The following is a 23,944-nucleotide window of genomic DNA, read 5'->3' on the forward strand; positions in this document are numbered from 1 at the left end:
GATATATCACAAATTATAAATTTCATTTGATTCAAATTCATATATTAATATGCTTCTATAATAATTCATAACATGTGTAATTCATGTTAACATTTTCTAACGATATTATCTTTGTTAAGATTAAAACCGTTGAATTTTGGTGACCTGGCAATGAGTACTCCAACAAACATTCGTACTCTAGGTTTTATTCAACTTCAAAAAAAACTTATGTCTAAATCGGTATTCCAACGTCTTTTTTTAAAGGTCGCAATTTAAATAAATTTCAACTGAATAACTAAGCTTTTATTATTCAAAGTAACCCGAATTTTTTTTTAAAGAAGTGTTTTAATGACAAGTAATACAATTTTAACAATTGATAGTTTGGATTTTTTAAATAGACTTGAAAAAATATAAATTTTTTATGTAGTTGTAAAAAAATTTCACAACTATCTCCAAGAGAGCCCGTCATGCGCACAAAATGGATTGGTCATCCCTGGTCCAAATAATATAGCAATAACGATAAAGTCGATTCGATCACTTCACCACGCAGATGAAATGCGCATGAGATGCGCTAATATAGCAGTGATTCAGAGAAAACTATTGGGTAATTTGATCTCGCCCGCCTTAATTTGGACGATCATATTTTTGAAGCATATTGTTAGCTAGTTATGTTTGAGATGGGGCGCGAAACTTGACAAATTCTTAAAATGGGGCGCAGCTTAAAAAGAGTGTGAACTACTGTAAGAGAATAATATCAAATACCTAAACCTGTCAACAGTTTCAGTACCAAGCTGATACAGATTACCACATTATTGTTTGTGATGAATCAGAACAGAAAAAAGTTTTTTGACACTTCAATTTTTATTTGTAAATAAAAGTGCCCGCTAGTTCTTTTTTTAACAGTTGTGTGCAACCAATCACGAGATTTATAACAACAGAATCAATTATTTTCAAGCCCCTGCTTCGCATATATACACAATCTCGCAACAATGTACACAATCTTTATCACCTCCCGAATTACTTGGCTGTTCTGCATTGTTATTTTCAATTGAAACTTTGCCATCAGCCCGGATGAATTTACCTTCATGCTTGCTTAAACCAACCCAAGTGTGCTCGTTGCCAGCTGTGATCAATGACATTAATTCGCTGCAACAAAAATAACAACAAATTTACATAGTTCAATTGATTATTTCGGCTATTTCATCTTTCATACGCATATACGGATCCACTGGCGCAGAGATATAAAGCAAGCTGAAGTAGATATTTTTGGCGTGATCCAAACTAATAGTAGCATAATAATCTAACATCCTACTTTTGCCACTTGGTACAACACCAGAATCAACGTAAATGTAAGTAATGAGGTGTTTGATTTTATTCACAAGATAGCTGTTAGTTAGGGAATTGTAACTTCATTGACATAGATCATGCAACGCAAAGAGATTAGAATTACTCTCACCTGATTGAACTATATTAAATTTGTTTCGCGGGCAGCACAGCATTGAATATTGGCACCTCACCGCGGGTCGCACAATTTGTTTTTGTGGGCCACATTTTGCCTGTGGGACACCTATGATTTAGTCGAAAGTTTTGGCCACTAGGGCACGGCACTCACCATAAATCGTATCTCCCATAAATCTAACGAAAAAAAATGAATTTGAAAATAACCTTTGGCTCCAGAAAATACCGATTCACTTGCGCAAAGACATAGAGCAGGGAAACCTAAATAGACTCTCGTAACCCCAATTAATAATTAGAAAATATTCAACTTTGAATACGTCGATCACCTGAGAAAGGTAGGGTTTCTAAAGCCCGCAGATGCCAGATCCGCTCCTTGATTCTGGCAGTTAGATTTTGCTGTTGCGTAATTGACTCGATCATTGAATAATTTGTAGTAAAAGCCGTTGCTTGATTGGTACCAGCCTTTGAATTCTGTTTAAAAGACGAATAAGAACCATAATATGTAGATGTTTCTTTTATTGATATTATTTGTCTTAGCGATGGGTGCAACGTGCTAAGAGAAGGAACACGTCGTTGCATCACTAAATCATATTCCGTGGGGACGATTCATTGCGAAAGAGTGCGGGGCCATTTGGCATTGTTTGGTGGCTTACGCACCGGTACGACTTCCTCCTACAAGACCATGTATCAAAAACGAATAACTTGTTGACTATTCCCACATCCGACATGATATGGTGACCGGACGAGAAGTAGTAGATCCACAGCTGATGATTGAGCTGTATCATGGCTTTCCTCTCGCTCGAGATAGACAAGAAAACCATACACTATTCTAGAGGTAAGATCGGGGCCAAAAATTTCATCCCGGCCCGATCCAGGCCCGTGAGTATTAAACCCGACTCAGCCCGAGCCCGACTAATTAACTGGATTTGCAATGCCCGAGCCCGAAGAAAACCCAAAATTTCATATTTTATTTAGGAGTTTTTTGAATTGTCGTTGCAAGAGTTTAGTTCAGTATGTGTCGTGTTGATGAGTATCCACACATAGTTTTAGTATATATTTTTATTAAACATGTACTTTTTAAAAAAAAATTTAATGATAGAGAAGCCCGGCCCGACCCGAACGTGATGATTGACATTTCAGGCCCGACCCGGCCCGATTTTCGGGTTGCGTGGGCTCGTGCTCAGGTCTTAGCTCTACGAATATCCTATTTTCATCATTTTTAATAATTACTTAGATACAATATTAAATAATTAGTTACGCGAAGGCTAATGATTAATGAAGTCATTATTCAAAAATCACCGTCTTCCCTAAAAACGGAATTTCCGGTTTTGCAATGTTAGTGCCATAAGAAGCCATCGTCGACATCGCAGATTAGATAGATAGATAGATAGATAGATAGATAGAAGTTTATTCATCATCCAGTCATTAGCCAATAAATCAAACACAAACAACAACATACGATAGGTAAAAGAAGAATAAATCGACTAACAACGGAATTGATAGGAGGTTGGAAGGACCATACGGTCACTAAATCGAAACAACTCTCCTGGCATAAAAAAGGTTGACAGATTACATTTTATATTATACCAATTATAAAACATTTTAACTTGTTGTAACTAACAATTGAGCAACAAGAGTAATGTGACACATATTGAGACGAATTTAAAATAGAAGCGGCAAGAAAAAGCGTTTAGTTTTATATCACACAAAATAAAAACGTACAAGTAGAAAAGTTATGAATCAGTACTTATTCAGAAAAGACTGGAAATACTTCTTGGAAAAAACATTAAAACTGGGAATTTCCTTTAGGTTTTCGTTAATATCGTTCCAAATTCTCACACCCTGGTACTTTATGGAATTTTGGGCCCGCGAGGATGAAAATCGTGGTACAAATAATCCTCCCTTTTGAGATGAACGAGTACCATATGTATGTGCATTTTTTGTTGTAACAAAATATTGTTGTATTACGCGAGGGGCAGTGCTATTTACCGCTTGATACATGAGCCTTCCCATTTCATAAAAATATAGATCTTTTATTTTAAGAATACCAAGGATTTTGTAATAACTACTCAAATTTGCCCAGCGTGGCACCCCGCAGATGGCTCGTATTGCTTTATTTTGGATTAGCTGTAATTTGTTAAGACTGGTTTTGTCACAACAACCCCAAGTTACGATACCATACAGAATACAAGAATGAAATAATGAATAGTAAATGATTTTTAAAGCATGCAATGTCAAATAGTGTCTAAGTTTGAACATAATCCCAGTCACTCTTGATAACTTGCTATATAGATATTCAGTATGAGCATGCCATTTAAATTTGTTGTCAATAATTATCCCAAGATATTTCATGCATGACACTTCAATTAACATTTTATCACCAAAAGATACATGGAAAGCTTTACTTATATTTTTTTGGTGAGAAAGCATATAGGTCGATTTAGAATAATTTACAGTCAATTTATTTGCTCTCATCCAGGCATCCACTTTGCTTATTTCATTATTTATGAGAATTTGAAGAATATGAGGGCAGTGGTGGCTTTTAGCAATACATGTGTCATCAGCAAACATTCTGGTGTCACTATTGGTAGCATTATTTAAATCATTAACATAGATTATAAAAAGTAAAGGCCCCAAAATTGAGCCCTGTGGAACTCCGCAAGATATTGGGAGATATTGTGAAGTTGTGGAATCTAATTTGACATATTGACTTCGCTGCCACAGGTAGCTAGTCAGTAATTTACCAGCAACACCACGAATACCATACATGGACAGTTTGGTTAGCAAAATAGAATGATTTACAGTATCGAAAGCTTTCGATAAGTCAAGAAAAACATTACAATTAATTTTATTGTTCTCTAAGTCATCCATAGCAGATGTCATGATATCAAGCACGGCATGGGTGGTACTACAGCCCTCACGGAAACCAAATTGATAGTCACTTATAACATTGTGCTTGTCAAAAAATAGTTTTAAGCGTGTGTAAATCAAACGTTCAAAAATTTTGGAAATAGAGGAGAGTATAGAAATGGGACGATAATTTGACAAAACTTTACGATCTCCAGCTTTGTGGAGTGGTGTTACTCTGGCAATTTTAAAAATTGATGGAAAAATACCATTTTTTATACACAAAGAAAACAGACTTGCTAAGTAGGGAGATATAATATCAGCTGTAAACTTAATGAATTTTGGTGGAATATTATCAGGCCCAATAGCCTTGTTTATATTAATTTTGGTTAGTTCAGCTAATAGTTCATTTTCACTCACTGGTTCCAGATAAACGGTACTTTTGACCTGCCTTTGCACATAGTGTTTGAAAACATCAGAATTCGGAAGCTTGGACGAAAGAGAATTTCCAATAGACACAAAATAGTTGTTGAAACAATTGGTTATTTCCAATGGATTTTTAACAATGGAACCATTTCCATTTAGAATTTCTTCAGGGAAAGATAAATTCCTTTTGGGCGAGATTAAGGACTTTATTGTCTTCCAAGTTTCCTTTGAATTAGATTTGCTTTCTTTAAATTTGTTTGTATAATATACTCGCTTTGCTTCTTCAATAGAACGCTGAACAGTTTTGGCATATTTCTTATAGTGAGCTTTTTGGTCCAATGAACCAGAGATGAAGTGAGACTTGTACAAAGAATTCCTGTGATTGATTGATTTGAGTAGATTATGACTGAGCCATGGTTTTGACAGCAGTGTCATCTGCTTACGACTCAACTTGCGAATTGGTGCATGTTTGTCAATTAAGCGTTTGAACGTATCTATAAATTCTGCACTAAGTTGTTCAAGCTGTGATGGAGTTGAGTTTTCATCTGGCAGTATGGAAAAGTTGTCGAAGACTTCACTTCTGAAGTTATCCAAATTAAAATTTTTCATACAATGTTTTCTAGGTCTTTTTGAATTTTTATCAAGAGTGTTCATTTTGCTCAGACAAAATACAGGGAAATGGTCGGAAATATCGCTCAATAATATTCCTGATTCAAGATTGGCATTAAGACAATTTGTGTAAATATGATCAATTAGGGTCGATGAAGTGTCTGTCACTCTAGTTGGTTGGCAAATTAATTGAAACGAGAAATTTGATTGAAGCATGTTCACATAATCAAGAATATTCTTGCTATTTGACTGCAGCAAATTGATATTCATATCTCCCAAAATATAATAATGACAGTTTTTTCGATTTAGCGAACACAACATTTCATCCATGAATTCCAAGAACTTCACGTTATCTTGTCTAGGATGCCTGTACACTGACCCTAGTATTACAGATTTGTTTGATTGTTTTTGTTCCAATTCCAGCCAAATACTTTCATAATCCAAGCTTTCTTGACCTGGGAAGTTCAAAATATTATATTTCTTATTTTCAAGGATATAGAATCCCACACCACCAGCATTGGTCCTGGAATTAATATTCACAAAATTGTAGTGTGGAAGCTGAATGTTCAAAGTAGAATGGTCGGTGAGCTTTGTCTCAGTTATAGCAATTGCAGTTGGAAGATGATTGAATTGACATAACAAACTCTGAAGTGAGTCAACATTCTTCTGCAAAGATCTGACATTCATATGTATTAAGAAAAACCGCTTTGATGTTAAGATACTGTTAACATCTTCAACTGTCATATATTCAGATACATTTCTATTCGGATACACATTATTTGGTTCATCAGATAAATATGATGATAGTGAATCCTTAGTTAGAACACAGTTGAAAGCCTTTCAAGACATGTCCATTTATCCACCAAAGTGAACAAGAATATAAAAGCAGCAAGGTAATGGTGTATATTTCCCAAAAAGAAAATCTGAACTTGATAACTTTTGCTTTTCTGTTGAAACATATACAATGCATATGCAATTTTAACAAATCTTTAGAAGACTTTTCTGATTCATCACTTTAAGAACTCTTGCCTTAGGAGTTTTGCGTACCAATATATCACCATTATTTGTCCATATAAACTTGTAGCCATTGGATTTTACCAGGCTTTTTGCTTCTTTGAATAGAGCTCTCCTTTGTTTTGTTAGATTTTCTCGAATAGATAAGTACCAAGCATCTCCTGCATTATTCTTAAATTGCTTCTGTATATTTTTTCGGCCGCTGAAAATTTTGTCACGAAGATTCACATCAAAAAACTTGACCATGATAATTGGGGGATAAATTGACTTGTCAGAAATTTTCAATCTATAAGAATTTTCAATGGATGATGGCTTTATTTCTACACCAGCCATTTTAGCGACATCCTTCACAATCACCATAGTGTTTTCATTCTGCATAACAGGATAGCCATGTATTTCAAGGAGATTTCTCCTGTTTGACTGATCCATCTCATCTATTGTTTGTCTGTATTGTTGTTCATTCTTTTGAAATTCAGATATATTTTGCTTCAGAAGATTTATATCAGACTGGCAGTCATCCATTAGCTTTTGCAGTTTATTTATCTTACATTCCTGTTCTTTGAATTCATTCATTACATATTCTTGTGAGGAAATGATATCTGTTAGGATGACTTTGGTCTGTGAATCCTGAGACTTTGTGACTTGTTCAACATCCATCAATTTTCTACAGTTGATTTCTACCAATGCTTTGATTTCATTTTTCAGCATCTGCATAATGTCCTTCTTCAGGCCTTCAACTAATGAGGAAAATTGTGGAGTACTACACCAACTGTCCCCGAAAGTTTTTTCAAAAACTGATGTTGTTGATTCAGATCGCTGAGCAAAACAAATGTTGTCTTCACTTTTAGCCACATTCATCATGAAGTCAATTACAACAAAATAGTATATAAATTATTTCAATAGTAACCTTAATCAAACCTTAATCAAATAGCGAAATTAATAGCAGATTACACACAGGAATGGTGAAATTTCTGATATTTGAACTTTTATACGCCATACGCTTATCATTTGTGATAGTAAATTATATAACATTTTCACGATTCAATTTCTTAATAAAATATATTGAGAACAGGCTCTAAATGATATTAATTTAAAATGAGATAAATAGTCCACATTTTGCTTCGACACTTTTTCTCAGTTGTTCCAGAACATCTATAAATAAAAGTGAAAGTTTGAGTTAGTAAAATTTGAGATTGTTTATTTTTTATTGTCAAGTCACAATGTGATTAAGTCACATTGTGTTTATTAGTGAGGGAATCAGAAATCACCCAAAAAATCACAAGACATAATTTTTAGGAAGCAAAGAGAATGTTTGTGGGTTATTGGGTTTGGATTTGCAGTGATAATGAAACACTTTTGGCACCAAGATCGAAGAAAACTTATAAAACTTGATGCAAACGCGAGTTAAGTCAAACGTTTATTGGTCACGATCAAACAGTGTGTAAACAAGAGAGCTACGCCCAAATATATGGACACGTCTGTTCGCAGTACAGTACGGTTTACCGTACCGTCGATCACCGTAAGGAAAAAAATCTTAGCAAAGTACCGTAAGGACTTCGTTACGAACCATCGACGTTCGATGGCACGTTATCAAAAAGAAGAGGAGTGTCGGCTATGCGTCCGCAGAACATTCAGTGACGTCATAGCAAACAAAAACAAATCTCACAGAGCGAACAGAAATATTTGGAATAAATAAAAGTAAAAGCCTTCTGGAGAAACATTTCATCTTTAACCAGTAAAAATTTCGAATCAATCGGTCCAGCTATGAAAGAAAAAAGCGGTTTTTTAGATTTTCCATCAGATGTCCAAAAAGTGTCAAAGAACAACAACAAAAAGACCAACATAATATTGAACGATCGTTATGTCCACTACGTGTCCAATAAACACACGTTTTCAAGTAAGGCAAACTATAATTTGGAAACCCCTAAAATGCTGTTTGTATGGAGGCATGTGAGCTGTCGCGTTCTGCTAATTGTAATTGACAAACAATGTGAACATCGAAAATTACCTGGGTATTTACAAATAAAATTGGTTGGGTATTGAAACGCGTCTCGCAGCAAAATTTTAATGTGATTATGACATCACAATTGTATTTTAACTTTTTTGCAATGTATTCAAATTATTTGGAAAGTTCAACAAAAAAGATGGACCTTGTCGTGCGGATAACATTTGTTGTCGTGGCGTCGAAGGTCTTGAGAACAATTGCACTGCAGGACAAATGGTAAAAACTGGTTGCGGAAATTTAGTAAGAATTCTAGATGATGGACCAGGTACATCCGGGAAACGACTGAAAGAAATCCGTGTGGTGGCGCTTTTTTTTAAATCAGTTAATTTATAAGTAATGCAATCGGCCCAAATGAGCTCAGGAAAAAATTGAAAATCAATGAAATAAAAGTTATATATCATAATATATCCACCTTCAATTAATTACTAGAATTCAGAAGGCATACTGTGAGTGTGATTGAAACTCGATCTTAAATAGAGCTTGACACGCCGGACTTTTGCACAAAATTTGAAACTGAGGTATATCTAGTCAAATTTGTTCCATCATCAAATTATTACGTTGTTCTTGATGGCTAGCACCAGCTGATGGACATACCTAATCTCTTCTAGAATTCCCTAAAGCTCAGTTCTTCGGCCTACATTGTTCCTAATATTCATCAATGATATTCCATATGATCTCATTTGCAATTTACCTAATTCAGCTGACGACACAACATTTTACATGAAGTCTCGACCCGGTGTCCGATAAACAATGCCGTTTGGATCTTGCTAATCGCAGGAAACAGACTTGTCACGGGGTTCCGAATAAGAGGCGCAGTGGCTGGCAACTATTATATTGAGAAGAAAAGTCTTGTCGTCAAATCAATATATCAATTCTGATGTATCTCCAATTCCAATTTCGGGAAATCCTAGAGTCTAGGACAGGGTCGTCCAACCCGTGGCCCGCGGGGCACATGTGGCCCACCGAAGGTCCCCGAGTGATCCGCGCGGTTTTATTCGAATCACGATGCCTTTCACAAATCTGGGCCATTATTGAAATCTCTAATAAAAAAAAATATTCTTGGTCATTCAATCGCTTGAGAAGTACCACCCAGCTATTGGAAGCTTATTTCTTATTTATGTCCCTTTGTGAGCGTTACTGCTGGAGAAAGATGCCTTGTATTTCAATTTTTTTTCTGTGAAGCTAGAAAAGGTAGTTTTTATGACCTTAATATTTGATAGCAGTTATTTGTACGAGCAAGTTGTTTTGTGGATGAACCATGTCAAATCCCCCGCGAGATCACTTATTTTTTAATAGTCATATGAAAAATTCGGTATGCATGGCTGCATCGACTATCGCACCGAATATGGACAAACTTACTGAATGAAAGCGGTGTCATACTTGAAATTAAAGTATCTATGTGTGGTAAAAACTTTTGACTTAACTGTATCTTTGTATTTTTATTGTTTTTATAATTTTGGTGTGATTATTTTTTTTTTTTTTTCATTAATCAGTAGTCGGTGTAGTGAAAGCTAGAACATAACAACCGTGTCAAGTGGCCCGCTCAATCTTCGTAAACTAAATGTGTCCCTTTGGCCAAAAAGGTTGGACAACCCTGGTCTAGAACCTAGGCAAATAATCTAAGTTCGGCTGGTTGGTCTCACCATATCAAAAGAATTGACTTGGAATGAATATAAAACGTCAGTGGCTCGAAACGCGTCAATGAAATTTGGATCTCTTGGCCGTGCACGCCGATATTAGTCCCGTGGAAGCATACTGCACTTGAAATCACCAATACGTCCATGCATTGAGTATTGCTGTCATAATATGGCTTGTGTACCGTTTTAAAGTTTTAAACCTTCTAGAGTAGACCGAATTCAAAAAAGAACTGCGCCCGAACTACAAACTCCTAACCACCAAAGAAAAGCTACTTTGCTGTGCTTATTTACAGATATCATGATGTGAACTGGCAGAACTTGTTTCCTCAAAGAAGTTTCCACTCGTCAAACTCGGTTGAGTAAACAAGATAGCAAAAATTTTCATTTTCGCCTAATATTTATTCAATTCATCAATCAAACGAGATTATTTTAATTTGATCTTTGCTATCATTTTTATATGAAATGATTGAAGAAAATTGACCGTGATGAGATTATTCATAATTATACATATGTTAGTTTGAATCAATAGTGTATATCTGAGAAATATAATTTCTCATTACCAATAATTGATTTATATTACTTCGTTCGCCACATTTGTATGATTAAATTGACAACTAAAGCCTGTATCATAAGTTACAACAAATACCAATCGAAAAATAATTTCGAGGGACATACAATTCTGTGAAAATTTGTAGCATAATTTCATTATATTTCCAAGACTTATTGTGACAAGACTCTAAATTGAATAGAAATGTTCACGGACATCGTGGAAATGGATATAATAAAAGTCGTAGTGTTGGGAAGAAAGTAATTCTAATAAATATTATGATATTGCTTTGAAAATCTCTCTCTATATAATCCTTTGTTCAAGCAGAAAATTTAATCATTACAGAAGCTGTAGTTTAGTGCTGCAGACCGTGTAGCGATTTGAACATCACGACATCTAAATTTTCTACTAGCGATCCTTACGGTTTTTGTAATTCGAAAACGAAAACAGGCAAAATAAGTGTTCATGTTCATTAAAAAATTGAAAATAAATTTTGTTATCCAGAAAGACATGCGAAATTTTTGCGTAACATATTGCTTTTGCTAAATTTGTCATAAGATCGAGGATAAAACTTTCGAGATAATCGATAATTCAATTTCATCCTTTGAAATTATTTGGTTTTGAATATATTTTGATACTTTTATAGAATATTATGTCCAAACTAGATCGAACCATGAATTGGAAAATACTGTTTGCTTTGTGCAGCTTTGTAGCATCCACAGGAGCATTGACTTGCCCTGAATGTGGCAGTTTCCCCTGTCCACAGGTATTATGCCAGAAAGGAAGTTCATTGGCAAAAGGTGTATGTGGGTGAGTATTTGAGAATTTCAGTAGTGATTGTTTGGTTTTTTCAAGCGTTTTTTTTTTTAAGCGTACGATGTGTACGACTAAGTTATACTGGAATCAGGATAGTCCCACACATGACATCTATCAGTACGCTTTATTTGTACGTTGCCGCACATTAAAAAAGCCAATGAGACTTCAAACTTGATCGTGTTTCTGGCATATATTCGTTTGGTGGCGATCTTTCACAAAATCATGACAGATCTGGAAAGCTATGTAATAACCTATAAAATTACCGCATTAATATCTAAAATTGCTTTTTTTTAAATTTTTATATGAATTACAGTTGCTGCGATGTATGTTCGAAGCAAGAGGGCGATTCATGTGGCGGGCTATGGAACCTTGACGGAACTTGTGATTCTGAAAAAAATCTGGAATGCTACTATGAGCAACCTAAACCGATACATCTGAACAATGGAGAGGTTATTCACATTAGAGTGGACAAACAGAGACCAGGAATTTGCAGAAAAACCATGTGAGTTTTTTTCCATTCAACTTTTATTCAATAATGACATATTGACATATTTTGTCATCTTTGATTCTCCCTGTGTCAATATATTAAAAATAAAATTGTGTTTGTAGTAGAGAATTAGTAGTAAAGTAAAAGGTTTGGAACCCAATAATATGGAAATTACAAATAAATTAAAAACAATTGTCAATTTAGCCTCTGATACGATTTGAAGAAAAGATAAACAATATTATTAATATGTTTTACGACATACTTAACCTGCTCAATAATATATATTCACATCTCTAGATCGTAAGGTATGGAAAAGTTTCTGGACGACATTTGGTTTCAAGATAATAGAACGAGAATCTATGGAATATCAAAAATTTGAAACCGATAAGAAAGATTATTCTGTCCAATAAATTCCATAAAAGTGGCTCTGTTTTGTTTTTTCAATTTGGGCTTAGAAAGCGAAAAGTAGAAAATGTAAGGAAGCACTAATGTGGGCATTTATCTCAATGTAGTGTGATTGGGAGAGAAAAACATTTTTATGAAATGAATTTTATAAATTTATATGCAAAAAAAAATGATAAACGTTCAAGAAGACACGTTTCGCCGTTTAAAATTGCAATAAGACGCCATATATATATAACACTGCGGCTACATGGAGCAAAGTAATTTTGTGTCTATACTGTCATGCGACTGGCGACTTGATTTAAATGCACATAACATCAAAGCAATTGTTTTCTAAAGCGATTTGTGACCAGTTTTAATTTGGATTTAATATTACAATTACAAGAGTATGTTAAAAGATATAGTGGTACCTAACAGCTGCAATCTAGTGGTGTATAGCGATTTTGACAATTATGACAGTTATTGCGTCATAGCCAGTGGTGGAATTCAGCCGGTTCGCACCAGTTCTATAGAACCATCTCACGAAATTTTATGAGATCAGCGAACCGGTTAGCATTACTGGAAAACGTGACTTTTTGTAACAGAACCGGCTGAAAAATATGTGATGGAACCGGCTGACAAAAAATTTGAATCCCACCACTGGTCATAGCATATTCAAACTTTCATACAAATTTAAATCTTCTGAAAAAGTTTCCAACAAACTGATATATCTCACATATTTGCGTTTGTTTAAGAATATGAAAACAATAAAGCGAGCAATGCTAAAATATCGGACATGGATGGCAAATAACTTACGCCAATGCCGGTATACCTTACGGTAGCGACTCATACCAAAATGTGTCGGAACACCGACGTAATTCATCAGGCGTGGCGGGATACAAAACGGTGTTCCTATGAATAAGAATAATACAGCAAAATTTTGAATGAAACAATAGATCTCATCGGATTCAGGGAAATATGAGTACAAATAAAAATGATAGCGTTTTAAATTCAACCACGGGAACCTTCAAAGCAATTGGTTCTAAAGAGAAAAGATTTTTTTCCACAACAACAACAAAAAGAAGAATTCTAATTATAATAACAAAAACATATTAACAAAACGTACTGTAGATCCATCTCATGTCTAACAAAATGAAATTGTAGCACTGGCCTAAGTTAGTATCGCTATATAAAAGCGAATTCACAGTTGAAGTAAAAAAAATTTATAAACTATTTTTGCCTCGCAATATCAGATAAATTGTACAGATTTAGAATTTTGTTTTCGATGATTTGTACAGATTAATAAATTTGGAACTGACATTTGTTCACCCCAAGATGATAATGTATGCACTCAAATGTAGGCCAGAAAGTCATGTGATGCATTCTTCCTCCATACATCACCAAACTCATTGACAGGTTTAACATCTCATATAAATTGAATTTATGTAAAATAAAATAACTCCATAGCATGTTGAAACAAAAATAGTTAATGTATTCAAAATTTTGGGATTTCAAATATTTTGTAATAAAACACTTACCTCACATTATAAGTTATTGTTTAAAAGCTAGCATACTAGTCAAAAAAAAAAAAAAATTAAATGAAAGTGCAAAGAACCATTTTTAAAAAATTTCATTGCTTACAATAAAGATAACTCAACATATTAATCACATGTACACCTAAGTTCATAAAAATACTCAAATGCAGTATATATTTTGCTATGACCATATTTTCATAATTATTAACCCTTTCAGTGGTCTATTGGGTTAACATGTAACAAACTACTTGTCTTTCCGCTATGAAATTTTTTGTGTATATAAAAAAGTATGCAATTAATTCTTAATCGTGTTTCATAGTTATAACCAACAACTATTTTGATCAACTACTACAATTCTATAGCTGAATAAAAGTATTTCAACAATCATTTTCAGAGTTTGTTCTGTAGCTATCGTTTTTATACAACAGATGCTTTAAGAGATTTTACCTATATTGTATGAAATGTATCATAGAATTATTTGAATGGGTAACTTCCGAAATTACATTTTGCATCTGGAAGACTACAATTTACTGGTAAGTTCAGCTCAACTGCTCTTAGTAGCATAAATCAAGACTGAATTTAAAATATATATAATAAAAATTTTGTCACCATTTGTATAGACCAGTCATTTGTATTGACCCCTAAAATCTGTATTATGAGTTGCAAGAATCAACCGAAAAAAAAATAAATGTGATTGAACGGGACATATATTTCTGTGAAATTTTGTAGCATAATCACTTGGGTTTTAAATGAAAGAATTATCTTTTAATTGGTGGTTATACTCTTAATAATATTTTAAATTTTATATATTTCCAAGACTTATTCTGGCAAAACTCTAAATTGAATAGAAATGTTTACGGACATCGTTGAAATAAAAGCCATAGTGTTGGAAAGAAAGTAATTCTAATATAAATTATAATATGGCTTAGGAAATCTCACTCTATATAATCCTTCGTTCAAGCATTTAGTTTTTAATTGTCACAAAAGCTGTAGTTTAATACTACAGACCGTGTAGAGATTTAAACATCATGACTTCTAAATTTTCTACTAGCAATCCCTAAGATTTGTGTGATTCGAAAAAGAAAACAGGCAAAATAAATATCAAGTTAATTATAAAATTGGGAAGTAGCACAATATTTCATAGTTACCCAGAAAAGAGGAATGAAATCCAAAATATTTGCGTAACTTATTGATTTTGCCAAATTTGTTATATTATTGAGAATAAAAGTTTTGAGGTGATCGATATTTCAATTTCATCATTTGAATTTATTTTGGTTTAGAGTATATTCTGATACTTTTATAGAATATTACGTCCAAACGATATCGAAACATGAATTGGAAAATACTGTTAGCTTTGTGTAGTTTTGTAGCATCCACAAGAGCATTGACTTGCGAGAGTTGCGACACGTTCATCTGTCCAGAGGTATCATGTCCAGATAGCTCATTGGTAAAGGGTGTATGTGGGTGAGTATTTGAAAAATTCTCTACTTATTGTTTGATTTTTGCTCTGTAATACACTTCAAGCGCACGATGAGTACAACCAAGTTATAAGTAAACTAGGATAACTCTACAGGTGGCATCTATCAGTACAAATCATGTGTACTTCACATACAAAAGCGAAGCCGATAAAGTTTCAAAATCAACGGTGTTTTTAATATACATTCATATGGTGGCTCTATCTATTACACAATTACGATGGAATGTGAAAACCAATAATTTATAGATGTATCATTTTGTTATAAAAGCGTTTTTTTCCTCGTGAATATATTGGTTATATTGCTTATATAAGTATTTGAAGATGTCAGAATATTATGGTTTACTTTGAAGCAACTTCGCTATTAATCAATATGCTCTCTAATAATGCAAACATTCTAGAAGGTTATTGATATTATTTATCATTTAATTTTACAAAACTTACAAACAATTCCTCTAAATTTAAATGGACATCAATAACTAGATGCTTATTTGTTTTATCGTTACAAAAGTTTTGTTTTATAAATAAATACAGTTGCTGCAATGTAATGTTCGAAGCAAGAAGGCCAGTCATGCGGCGGAATATGGCACCACGGCGGAAAATGTGATCCCGAAAAAAAACTGGAATGCTACCAGCCTAAAACATTACCGTTAGTTCAGGCTAATGGTATTGTTCTTCATGTGTTTTTGGACAGACAGAAACCAGGAGTTTGCAGAAAAACCATGTGAGTATATCCTCATTAAATTCGAGAGATAGTAAGATTTTGTCATTTTAAATTGGTGAATGATGTGTCAAAAAATTGCGATCAATAGTTATTGTACTAGAGTAAAAAATTCAGTAAGTTTCAAATAAATTAAAACAAATATAGACTAAGCCGTTGATACAATTTGACAAAATAAATGATTTTTAGAAAATAAAAAAATCTAAATTTATATGTTGAATTTTGGTAATGCGATATAAATTGTATGACCTTAGAAGAGACAAATAATATCATTAATATGTTTTACGACATTCTTAACGTAATCGTTAACCTTATCTATTCACATTTCTAGATCGTAAGGTTCGTGGAAGAGTTTCTGGACGACATTTGGTTTCAAGATAATAGGATTCGAATCTATGGATAATCAAGAATTTGAAACCGATTAGAATGATTATTCTGCGTAATAAATAAGATTCGATGATCGGTTTCTCTTGTTTTTTAAATTTGACCTGAGGGAAAGAAAAGTAGAAAATTTTAGGGAGCGAACATATGGGTAATTATCGAGATCGAGAGTGATTGAAAGAGAAGAGCAGTATTTTAACGCTTTTCCATCGCTTCATTTACGGTGTTTTATAAAACGAATTGTAAATATTTAAACGCAAAAATTTCTAAACGTTCGACGTGTTTTGTTGGCTTTTGTAATCAGTAAACTATCACAACCACCATAAGGGTTTTTGCCAGGTATAGCGGCTATTGCGTCGATGCTGCTTTTGAGGGTTAGATTATAGTCGTAGGACGTAGATGGACGTAAGGTCGTTATTGAATTAATACTGCTTCTGGAAGACATAGCGCCACCGAAAGGTTGAGACCTAGTTAGATATGACGGCGTTAACTATTATGGAGACTGTGGTAGTTATTGCGTCATAGCTTATTCAAAGTTTCATTAAAATTAAACCAAGCCGCTATATCTCACATATTTTTATTTGTTTGAAAATTCCAAAACGAAGCGAAATTCTCTCACAGACCTAAATTGGTGTCGTCACCTAAAATCGGATTCGCATCTGGGATAAAAAAAAATCATAAACGACTTGTGCATATTTTGTCTATAATACCATATGATTTGTATAGCCTTCTATTAGAATATTGTTAATGGATTTGAAACTGTTATTTGTTTACCCAAAGATATGTGATATATTATAAAGTAGCGATAACTTACTGATTTGTATGAACTCAAATGTAGGCCAAATAGGCCGTAGGCCGAACTCACTGACAAGTTTAACCTCTCTAAAAAATTGGTATTATATAAAACAAAATACCCAGAATGCTGAAACATAATAGTTACCGTATTGAAAGTTTCTGGAAGAATAAAAGTTGTTGTGTTTTCGTGGCATCTCATAAAATTTCTCAAAACGATTTCCTTACTAATACGATGAAAAATAAGAACTGTTGACGATATTTGACAAAAAATTAATTTACTTGAAGGCGATGTCTGTGAATCACTATTCTTCTGCACCTACCTAATGCAAAAAGTCTGTAGGTTGAATAAAAACATTTCAAAAGAAATACTGTTTTTTTCAGTTCGCATAGTTCAAAACAAATCGTCTGTAGAAGTCCTATTTTTTTTTATATGAGATGTTGCTCGGTATTATATTAGTGGTTACATTTTAAAATGAACTTTTAAATCTAGAAAATTTATTGCTAGGTTCGACTTTCCCTGATCATCTCAGCATCTGGTCGTTGTTTTTAATTTTATATCCTTCATATGTTAGCTTGAATCAGGCATTAATTTCCATTTTTAAAAAGTATTCATATTATTTTGTTTTTAATATTTCAATGACTAAATTTATGAATAACACAATACCAAATCTCTAAAATAAATTCTATAGAAAGTTTATGAACATCTTGTAAATCATGGACTGGAAAACAGTGTTAGTTTTGTGCAGTATTGTAGCATCTACAAAAGCCTTCAGTTGCTGGGAATGCAGCGAGTACATCTGTCCAGACGTATTATGCGAAGGATCATTGGTGAAAGGGGTATGTGGGTAAGTACTCAAAATGTTCGAATTTGTTTTTTGCTTTGTAATACAGTTTATGTTTTAAGCGTATGGGGAATTAAAATAATTATATTTAATTTCTGAATCATATTGGACAAGACATTTACCCATCAGTGTTTAGGTACTACCGTCCTCATACATACACAAATAACACAAATATAAAATTGATACAATCTATCCCCAATGTAGATATATATATATATTATTAGGATTTCTGAATGAAAACTAAAGTAGGCTTTCCAACAGAAATATTTCGCCAATATACCCAAGTTTTATAGGTTGCCCGAAGAGACCAAAGCTAATGCTTCCTTCAATATTAAACTAATCATTTTTTAGAATATATTAGATAATTTGGATACTATGCACAAAAACCTATATCGTAATAATAATTAAACAATCTTTTTAGCGAGTCAGTTATATTTATCGAAAAATATATAGAAAATAATTTCAGTTCGTGTTGAACTTTTGCTCTGTGTAGAACAGAGGTTTTGAAACTTTTTGAGCCGCGCCTCCCTTTAAAAATTTTTACAAACTTTGCGCCCCCCCCCCCTTTTTAATATGAAAAAATGCTTTTGTGATGGGCAGGTTACATTTTATTAAGATGGCGCCATAAGAATGTTGGTCTCATAGCGTCATTGCTCAAATTGTTTAGGCATAAAACGCATCGGAGTACAACTTCGCCCTTCACTTTCGTATGTATAAAGCCATACTCAAATAGTGGTCATTATACAATCTCTTGTTTCCACTCAGTTTGCAATAACTGATAAAGTCAAACTAAGTTTTAAGTAAAACTAAACACGCAATAAACGTATGCTTTTTGGTTTTTAATGTATTTTCTGCCTAAACGTTAAAATAAGACACGTAAAATTTTATTCAATTGTTTACTGAGCAATGCAAAAATCACATACTGTGTGTATAAAATATATAGACTTCTTGGCTTGCCTAACGTCTCCAAAATCCACTACCAATACCTTTGGACAACCACCAGGTACAAAAATACAGTTTATAAAATGGAGAAGTGCAAATGAATTAAGTACATTTTCAGCATAAAGAAAAGCAGTTCGATTTTTAATAGTTATTATGCATGTTGTAGTTTCCCCGGCCCTTGACCGCTGCAAAATAAAGTCGCTAATGACGTTTGCGATTGCATTTTGAATAAATCTCGATTGCTTTCGTCAGTGACGTGTTATTTGAGACGTGAAAATCTTTATTTCGGTGTTTATTCTTCCTAAATCAGAAATTTTCCACACCTGTAGTGTTCTAAAACTACCGACTTGAAATAAATTTTACTCTGTGGTGTTTTATCGCAGACTTAGGAATTACTCTAACGGTGATATCTCAAAATTAATCGAGTGGCAGCATTGCGATGGAGCGGAATAAGAGTTGCAGGGACAGCTCATATTGCTGTAATTTGCGAAAATACCAGTCAAAATAAAATGTAATCGGGCACTTTGCCACACATTTTTATGTTCGCGAATTGCTGCGGTATTTTGGAGTAGTGGTGCTTTTATTTTTTCGACGCAATCGCAGATTTAATTTATCGCAAAATAAATGAATAAATCAACCATTTTAAATACGTATATTGGTCATTGATTAAATATTTTTATCAACAGAAAAATCCTCACATATCCTTTGAAAAAGTCGGCTCTTTTGAGTGGCGTACTCTCACCACTGACTCAAGAGCGGGGGTTTCGAGTCGATGAATATGTATTTTTCAAATATCAATATACTTTATATGTATTTTCATTGTAATAAATTAAATATACTTTCTGGGATTTTATACCAGATCTTTCTAACGACGATGACGAATTTGCATGAGCGCAATATATATATATATCAAAACTAAGTATAATGGGGCAGTTGATCACACAATATTATGTCCGCGGATTAGCGTGGTATTTAAGATTAAATTAAAATGGAGAGACATTTTGAATTCTTCTAGTTGTCATAAATTGAATATCACAATATATATTTTTTCGCGAAAAGCCGGTATTTTTAATGAACACGGAGATCATTTCAGGAGCCGTTACAAGAAAATTTCCGATTCCATCTTGTGACCTCTCGCGTCCCCCAGTTTAAGAACCACTGGTGTGGTATCTTGAAGATAACCAAATGGCTGCCCAACCAAACTATTTTTTATAATTAGTTGCTGCAATGTGTGTTCTAAACAAGAAGGAGAGGAATGCGGTGGATTAGGGAACCATGCCGGAACTTGCGAAAAAGATCTTGAATGCAAAAGTGAGAAACTTAAGCCTGTAATACTACAAGATGGACGCATCCTGTATCCTCCTGTTGACATTCAAACTGCAGGAACTTGCAGAAAACAAAAGTAAATTTATTTTTATTTGCCTTCGAATATTAACAGTTTGTCATTTTGAGTTGATACCTAGAATTTTTTTTAACATTTTGGCCAAAATTGAGTTGGCAAACAGAATATTAAGAAAAACTATAGAAAAGTTTAGGATATGAAAAGATATTCTCTAGATTCTTTAGCGGCAAAAATTTAATCTTACTAAGTATGATTCTATATGTTCAAGTTGTAAGAGTATGAAATGAACTAAAATTAGATAAATGATATATATTATAAATTTGTCTTAGTAATATCTTTCCTATTTTCATTTCTAGAAAGTAAGTTGTGGAAGAGCTTCTGAAAGACACTCGGTTTCAAGAGAATAAGTTGTGGAATTATGGAACATTAAGAATTCGAAACAGATACCGAAAAATTTTGTTTAATAAATTTGTTGTCTTGAAGCAAATTCTTGTTTTTTGATTTAATTGAATTAGGAAAAGCGCAATTATATGTTTAGCAAAACAGCGCTAAATTTTATTGTAATCTGCATCACTAATAGTGGAATCGGGATCCATTATCTTTGTTTTACTTTCATTTTACAAATGGAAAATAGTACCACCTCAACACAAGAATTGATTGATACTGTAAAACATGGATTTAGGTTTCAAAATATATATTTCGATTTATTGCTAGTACAAATTTTATATAACTCTCAGGTGACATTAATTAATAAATAATGGAAATATCTATAAGAAATCAGCATTTACCAATTAATACACGGATGGCCACCATTTATTGACAATTTACTTAGGTCTCGAACAGAATCATCCTTTGATTAGTTATGTTGAATTCAAGAAGGATCCTTCAACTTATTTGGGATGACGGTCATGTGACATGTAGATTGAACGCATCTGAACAAAAACAATTCAACTTTGATAATAAGTATAATTGAGTGAATTCTTACTTTAAGCGCACAAGATCAAATTTTCCTTATTTTAGTTCTATTACTGTTCGGGACTGTCTGTGTTAGCCAAGTGAATATAACCCCTGCCCATGTTTTCCGTTCCTTTACACAACTTGGTGTTCAGTAGGCAAACAAAATTAGTTAGCCTCATATTGGTACACTTACTTCTGGAGCGCCGAGAAATATGAGATCCATATTCTGGGAACCCATACCAAATGAAAAATATACATGGCTTAAATTTATTGCCAAACCACGACACATAAATTATTAGGGATTTTATTAGGTTCGAAAGAGTAACTTGACATATTTAGGATTTGGAATTATTATGCAAGCATAAAGTGTTCTTCTTCGTCGAAAATTGCTGGCAAAGTACATTTTCAATTGCAAAGCAAATATTAATAAAAAGGACGCAACCTTTCATATGTGAACGTATTCGCTTGTATTTTATAAATATTCGCGTAAACACAATTGAGTTTATCCATTCTCAGCTATTTTTCGTCGAATACAACTGCCAAAGTATATTTTCAACAGCTTATTGGTTGCTATTCTTCGACGAATAGTACTGCCAAAGTTTATTTGTAATAGCAAAACGAATATTATTGTATAGGTCGAGACCTTTCATGCAGGTTTCCTCTCAACTCGTAACCACGTGAAATACACTGGCATTTTTCGTACTTTACGAAGTAGAATTAAAAAGGCATATATATTACTTTATATATTATTTCATTCGTATTTTAATGCGTCAGTGGCAATCATATCAGGTTCTAGACCAGGATATAAGCGTCTTCCATGTATAACCAAAGAAAGCAGGGGCTGAAGGGGTTAAAGGAAGTCTCCTCAATTGTGAAAAATTAACCTAGCCCACAGGTTACGACTCTCGCTTATAATACGTTTACGTATGATTCGCATGCAATTCATATTAAGATATCCTAATCCACCCCGGAAACTAAGAAAACAAGAAACACAGTAACTTCAGTTTGCCATTGTGTATTTTTAATTTGATCAATGCATTTTTTCTACATTCTTTTTCTTCAATTGTTTCTGAAGGTATGCTACACGTACCCAACGGCAATGATATTGAAAATATCTTCTTGTTCTTTGCTGAAAAAAAAAATCATTTTTTATATAGCGAATATATAATACGCTTACAAACAGGCTGTAAAAATTCAGAACTTCCAATATATATATATATATATATATATATATATATATAAATAAAAAAGTCACTTTTTATCCGTGTATTTCAAAACGGATTGATTGCACTTTAGCATCACAAAAAAGTTTATTAACGGTACTCCGTGGTAAAAATAATTATCACCATCTATATGGTATTTAAACAATTCAACTAAATCGTGGGACACTTTGAACATTTAATATGGGCTGAGTCAACAAAAAGATGTCCATAATGCTTGCCAGAACTGTAAAATTTGTAGTGTTTTTGTAGAAGTAGTGGTATTCAACTTACGATGTTATGCAGGTTCCAGGGTAGGATGGATCAAGCATCTCATCAATGACTTCTCCGTCGGGCAGTATAAAGTAAGACGCATAATTGCAGACCAGGACTTTATCGGGATCACAATTACCGAAATCATTATATTCTCCTCCACACATCTCGCCTTTTTGGCTTGTACATCGTTGGCAGCACCTATGAAATGTTTGAACAAAACAATTGCGTGATTATAAATTTTGTGAAATAGTGTGTGTCGTGAGATCATGCTTTACACTAACTTAGTGTAAAATACTGTAGAAGTGCAGCTCAAATGTTCTTTACAAATCAAGAGCCGAAAGTTCGTTGTTATGCGAGTCGTTATTCCACGCAGAATCTCTACAAAAATACCATGCAGCAATTCTTTCGTACTCATAGTACTTACCCACAAGTATCTAGTTCTGTGGACCCTTCACAAGGAGGAGCTTCGCATTCCTCGAGGTTGCAAGGTCCGCAAGAATACCCATTTGTCACGTAAAGGCAGGCACAGAAAATAACTAATGTTGAAATTGAATTCATGGCTTAACTAGTCTTTACGAAAAAATATGGGTTTACTCAGTGATGAGCTGAAAAAATCGTAACAACCGGAACGCACCTAATTCGTGAAAATGTAATATATTTACAACACGGCGCTCACATGAATTTTTGTATGTCCTAATATAGAGCCGAAGAACTGCAATGAAATATGAAAAAATTATCGGAAATATGTCTGTGTAGAATTACAAGAATATTCATAGCACTTCAATACAAATTTTATTATTAAAAATGTATGGGACGAATTGTATGGGAAGTATTTGTCTGCGGTGATGTAAAATAAATTATGACAAAACAAAACGTAAGGTAATAACTAAGTTCACCAGAGAAACTAGACTTTCTGTGGCATAATTTTATTTCAACAGCAGGAACGCAAACGCAATGAAATGTCCAACAACCGGAACTCAGTTCCGGTGCGTTCCGGCTACAGCTCACCACTGGCATTTACTAATATATATATATACCATTTTGCTTGATGACTATGAAGCAATTATCACATTTTGGCAATAATGGCGAAATAAATGTGTTAAATTGTGGAAAAATTAGCCCACGCAGTTGCTCATTGCAGCTAAAAATGTGACTCAATCACAGAACCTGTTATTCATAAGTGACTCCAAGACATAATGTGGAAGTGTTTCCAATTGGTTTTCCAAGACCAATTATTATCAATTAAAAAAGGAAATATTATGATGTACTTTTTT

At 33.6% G+C, this 23,944-nt stretch overlaps 3 protein-coding genes across 4 annotated transcripts; 2 read left to right on the forward strand and 1 right to left on the reverse strand.

The window, feature by feature from the left end:
* The first annotated feature begins 8,457 nt into the window (after nucleotides 1–8,457).
* On the forward strand, nucleotides 8,458–12,249 carry LOC120337357 (single insulin-like growth factor-binding domain protein-2). 2 transcript variants are annotated; one of them, XM_078117275.1, is made up of 5 exons: nucleotides 8,458–8,554; nucleotides 9,039–10,329; nucleotides 11,169–11,332; nucleotides 11,652–11,840; nucleotides 12,123–12,249. In XM_078117275.1, exons 3-5 carry the CDS (start codon nucleotides 11,175–11,177, stop codon nucleotides 12,127–12,129), a joined length of 354 nt encoding a protein of 117 aa, XP_077973401.1. In that variant the 5' UTR covers nucleotides 8,458–8,554; nucleotides 9,039–10,329; nucleotides 11,169–11,174; the 3' UTR covers nucleotides 12,130–12,249. The 2 variants fall into 2 exon arrangements, with proteins under 2 accessions (XP_077973401.1, XP_077973402.1); XM_078117276.1 differs by having other exon boundaries at nucleotides 8,484–8,603.
* Nucleotides 12,250–17,808: 5,559 nt separating this feature from the next.
* On the forward strand, nucleotides 17,809–20,711 carry LOC144428010 (venom protein 302-like). The gene is made up of 3 exons (XM_078116644.1): nucleotides 17,809–17,957; nucleotides 20,116–20,298; nucleotides 20,595–20,711. The coding sequence occupies exons 1-3, from the start codon at nucleotides 17,827–17,829 to the stop codon at nucleotides 20,599–20,601; spliced, it is 321 nt and encodes a 106-aa protein (XP_077972770.1). The 5' UTR covers nucleotides 17,809–17,826; the 3' UTR covers nucleotides 20,602–20,711.
* Nucleotides 20,712–22,194: 1,483 nt separating this feature from the next.
* Nucleotides 22,195–23,393, reverse strand: LOC120337355 (insulin-like growth factor-binding protein-like 1). Its single transcript, XM_039405126.2, has 3 exons — nucleotides 23,095–23,393; nucleotides 22,689–22,868; nucleotides 22,195–22,324 (listed from the first exon to the last, which is right to left on the reverse strand). The coding sequence occupies exons 1-3, from the start codon at nucleotides 23,226–23,228 to the stop codon at nucleotides 22,276–22,278; spliced, it is 363 nt and encodes a 120-aa protein (XP_039261060.2). The 5' UTR covers nucleotides 23,229–23,393; the 3' UTR covers nucleotides 22,195–22,275.
* Nucleotides 23,394–23,944: the final 551 nt, after the last annotated feature.

This window comes from Styela clava, chromosome 10 (genome assembly GCF_964204865.1).
Source record: "Styela clava chromosome 10, kaStyClav1.hap1.2, whole genome shotgun sequence".
In the NCBI taxonomy this organism is placed as follows: Eukaryota; Metazoa; Chordata; class Ascidiacea; order Stolidobranchia; family Styelidae; genus Styela; species Styela clava.